General features: G+C 54.2%; 1 protein-coding gene across 1 annotated transcript; it reads right to left on the minus strand.

Annotated features, from left to right (window-relative positions):
• Nucleotides 1-768: 768 nt before the first annotated feature.
• LOC112876278 (UDP-galactose/UDP-glucose transporter 2-like) lies at nt 769-3,619 on the minus strand. Its single transcript, XM_025940353.1, has 7 exons — nt 3,281-3,619; nt 2,950-2,978; nt 2,630-2,831; nt 2,062-2,304; nt 1,881-1,982; nt 1,417-1,524; nt 769-1,317 (listed from the first exon to the last, which is right to left on the minus strand). The coding sequence occupies exons 1-7, from the start codon at nt 3,407-3,409 to the stop codon at nt 1,078-1,080; spliced, it is 1,053 nt and encodes a 350-aa protein (XP_025796138.1). The 5' UTR covers nt 3,410-3,619; the 3' UTR covers nt 769-1,077.
• Between the last annotated feature and the right edge of the window lie 272 nt (nt 3,620-3,891).

Here is a 3,891-nt window from a genome sequence, read left to right on the forward strand (position 1 = left end):
ACGCTCCGCCTCCAGCCCGCCAGTCCGATCTCATCCGCACATATGCCATCGTACGGCTCAAAATCAGTCCAGCCTGGACGGTAAATGAAATACCGTCCAGCCCGGACGCTGGCAGAGTGGCCGGGCCGGGACGCCGGCGCACGCGGCCGGCACGGCACGACGGCGGCGCCCTCCGCACATGGCTTGCCGAGATCCTTGCCCTCTTCGTATTTGCATCGCTGCAGGCGCTCCGTCGCGGCAGAGAGCCAGGGACGGTGGGTGCTGGCGTGCGGGCTGCCAGCGCGCGTCGCCGTGGCGAGGCGAGAAGCCGCGCGGCCGACAGGAAGAGCGCCGCCATCGACGCCGCGCGTTCCCGGCCGGGCTCCTACGCAGCCTATGCTGAACGGCCAGCTTCGTGATGCCATGGCCGGAGCCCGGAGCTAGACAGCGAGCATATGCGTGTGGGCCCGTGCCTGGTTCATTCCCTTCGTTCGTGGTGCGCGTGCTCTGCGACTGCCGGAACGCGGGGGCCCTCCGGCGGGCGACGCAAGCAGACCATGGGCGAAGCAGAGGAGGTGTTCTTCAGCGAGACTCCCAACTCCCAAGTCTGGTGACCAGTGGCTCGCATGTAGTACCCAATGCTGAGAAACTAAGGATAGGATGAGCTCAAATTTTAATCGACCGATATCGATAGAAATCTGCATCTCTTTGTTCCTACTGTCATACCATGGATCTGATAGTACGTAGGATTCTTCTGATAGAATGGTCTCCCCTATTCAAGTTCAGAACTAGAGAAGAAGATGGAAGATGCCAGCCATTGCATCAACTACAACAGGCTCAGCGATGATGTTACATACTAGCAGTTATATGCGCAATACGAGAAATCGCGTCTGTTCAGTCTCCTATCCCTACAAGATAAGCCTGATTTTTTGGGCGAAAAAAGTAGTTTGTATTTGCACATTACACGAGAAAAGCGGGAGGGAGAAAGAGACTATCGATTCCTGTTATCCTTTTTGTATCCTATCCTTCTTAGGGCTGGCTTTCTTTTGGCATTGTTGTTCGTCGAGCCGGCCTTGTTTTGCTTGGGTCAGTGTCGCACTATACCAAGGCAGTTTTTTCCTCCTCTAATTCTCTGATCACCCGCTTCTTGTCGTCGTCGTAAGAGCGCTCCACCTTCTTCGCCTGCCGGCGCGGACCGCCTTCCTGGTTCTCCGGCAGGAGCTTGAGCACGATACCCATGGTAATCAGGAGGAGCCCCGTGACGTGCTGCTCCGTCAGGGGCTTGGTGAAGATCAGGTAGGACAGCAGCAGCGTCACCGCTTTCCTCGCCGTCGTCACCTGCAGAATTTGACACAGTTTTGAGGTGTGCTGTGCATGCATCGTTGCATCGTTGTGAGTACGTTGCTTGGAGATGAGGCGAAGCGCTCGCTGACTGACCATGGCGGTGGTTGCGGCGCCGAAAAGTGCGATGAGGGAGAGCACGGAGACCTGGCCGACGAACGTGGCCATCGCCTCGAACACCAGCACCGCGTACACGTACAGGTGCTGCAATGCATGCGTTTCAAGGAACACAAGGTCAGCCCGGCTCTGTCGATCCAATCTTCTTCAGAAAAAATGGGATCAGAAGCAACAACCAAGAACAAGTTAGCTAGCAACACTTTTTGAGTGGGTCTGATTCTTTTCCTGACAATCAGTTCTGGTCACTAGAAAGAGGATGAGGGGATTCCGTGTTCAGAAGTTCGGATAGATTATTCTCCACAAATAGCTGTAAAGGTGGGATTTCTGAAAGATACTACTACAAAAGAGCATGCAGTAGTTGATTCTTTTCCTGTCGCCTGGGCTATGCACATTCTGAAATTAGCTCGAGTGACGGCTAAATTGAGCTACTAGCATTCACTCACCTGGGAACATGAAGTCCATGCCGTCATGAGCTCCCCAGTTAACACCATTGGCAGCGCTAGGAATGGAAGGCCAACAACAGTGGAGCAGAAGAGCATCTCCATCTAATTGCACCGAATGTCTCACTGTCAGTACTGCATGCTATGACAGTAGAAACAACATCGAGTTATGCAGTCGGTGTACCTGGGTCGTGTCTGGGTTCATCTTGAAGATTGCTTCTTGCAGGTTGCCAAGGAAGGCATCCATGACGAGCGCCCCAGACACCATGGCCACGCCAACCATGCTAAAATTAGGCGATGTCTGCGCATCCGCGAGCGTGAAGAGTATGAGGCCGATGACAAGCATCACGGCTGATACATACTCTTGGAATGGGTATTTGCGTCTCAAGCCGGGGATAAAGGCCCCCATTATCATCACTGGTAGAACCTGAATACAGAGGCAAACAGGTTAACCTCCCATGTTGTACTTTTCTAGGTACATAAGATGCAGCGCCCCCCCCCCCCCCCCTCTCCTTTTTTTTGCGTAGAATGTTTCAGGGACACAGTAGTGTACGGTGTTTTCAGACCGCACTGAAACATCAAGAACTATAATTTTTTTATGAAAAAAGGAATTGTATGTGAGCCTGAGGAATGTTTGCTACTCCAATTGCCAGCTAAAGGCATTGGACAATGTTCCATTTTCCTTAACAGTATTCCCGCACACTTTCCAGTGCATGGGTAACGGTGAAAACAAGAAGATTGTACAGTAGTACCTTGGTTGACTTGAACATGATCTGTGCAGGGTAGTTGAGGAATGCGAGGGAGCCCTTGGTGAGGCCATTGGAGCCCATGAGCACGGCCGAGAGGCGCACGTACGTCCGCCAGGGATTCACCATCTGCTTCATCGTGAATCCCTGCAGGCGTATCAGGGCCAGGTACACGAACCCCTGCACGAACGTGAAGTACCACCCATAGCTGCAGCACAGAGTATTATTGTTTTTTTTTTGTTTTTCAGAAACGCAACAAGAGCGATCATCTGCAGGTGGTACGGAGAAAGATACGCAGCGCGGGTACTGCAGTCACAAAAGCCCACCTGAACTGAAGCCTGTTGTAGACGTATTCCTGGCGCACGAGAAGACCAGAAAGATCAGCCACCAAATAAAAGATGGGAGAATAATCGGGAGCAGAAAGAAATTTTGTGCAGGCAATGAAAAGTACTCCGTGCTCGCGGAAGTTTCGTTCAGAAACCCATGCTGAGCAAGCAAGCGCACTATATAAAAGTCCACGATGACGAATACGAGGAGGAAAATGATGCGATTGTACTGTCACACAATTCCGCCGTCTCTACAGCAATCTCCCTAAAAAATCATGGCGGCGCACCACGGATTCTCGGTACTGAAAGGAGGAGGACGAGGAGAGCTCACCTCGCAGACGCCATTGACGAGGTAGCCGAAGAAGAAGCCCGAGGCGCAGATCAAGAACTGCTGCCACCTGGGCCGGTCCGTGAGGCGCACGCCGAAGAGCGTCCTCCCCTGCTCCTCCGCTCCGGTCATGGCGCTGGCGCCTCCTCCTCTTTCCCTCTCTATCCCTCTCCAAGGAGAATGAAAGAAGGATCCGGTCAATGGCCGCACGCGCGCGCGCCCGGGAGCGCGGGCTAGTAGTTACGGTATGAGGGCGAGGAACAAGGAAGGAATCGGTGGAGTCGTCCTGGGTGGGCTCGCGAAACAGAACACTGAAACTGCTACTACCAGTAGTCCCCAAGATATGCAGATCGGGGGGTATACGATACGACGGCGGGGCGGGCGGCTTCTTCCAAGGGCTCGGGCGCGGCTGGCGTGGCGTGTGCTGCATGCAGGTAAGGCCCAAGGAGTCGCCCTCGGTCACCAGCCAGCCATCACTGCCCGATTATATTTGTCACAGCGACTTCCCCCAGGGCCAGGGGACCCGGTGACCGCATGCACCCACCGGCCATCCTTCTCACCTTGGGTTTCCGCGGGTAGCCTAGCCGCACAATGGTCCTTGACAGGTGGGTCCG

Source organism: Panicum hallii, chromosome 9 (genome assembly GCF_002211085.1).
Source record: "Panicum hallii strain FIL2 chromosome 9, PHallii_v3.1, whole genome shotgun sequence".
Lineage (NCBI taxonomy): Eukaryota > Viridiplantae > Streptophyta > Magnoliopsida > Poales > Poaceae > Panicum > Panicum hallii.

What these genes read in the sequence shown, in the direction of transcription:
- LOC112876278 (XM_025940353.1), bottom strand. Translation starts at nt 3,409, where the DNA reads ATGACCGGAGCGGAGGAGCAGGGGAGGACGCTCTTCGGCGTGCGCCTC. An exon ending in TACAACAGGCTTCAGTTCAG is followed by an intron (nt 2,832 to 2,949) that starts GTGGGCTTTTGT and finishes TCTGTGCTGCAG; the next exon opens with CTATGGGTGGTACTTCACGT. An exon ending in GCGCCGCAACCACCGCCATG is followed by an intron (nt 1,318 to 1,416) that starts GTCAGTCAGCGA and finishes CAAATTCTGCAG; the next exon opens with GTGACGACGGCGAGGAAAGC.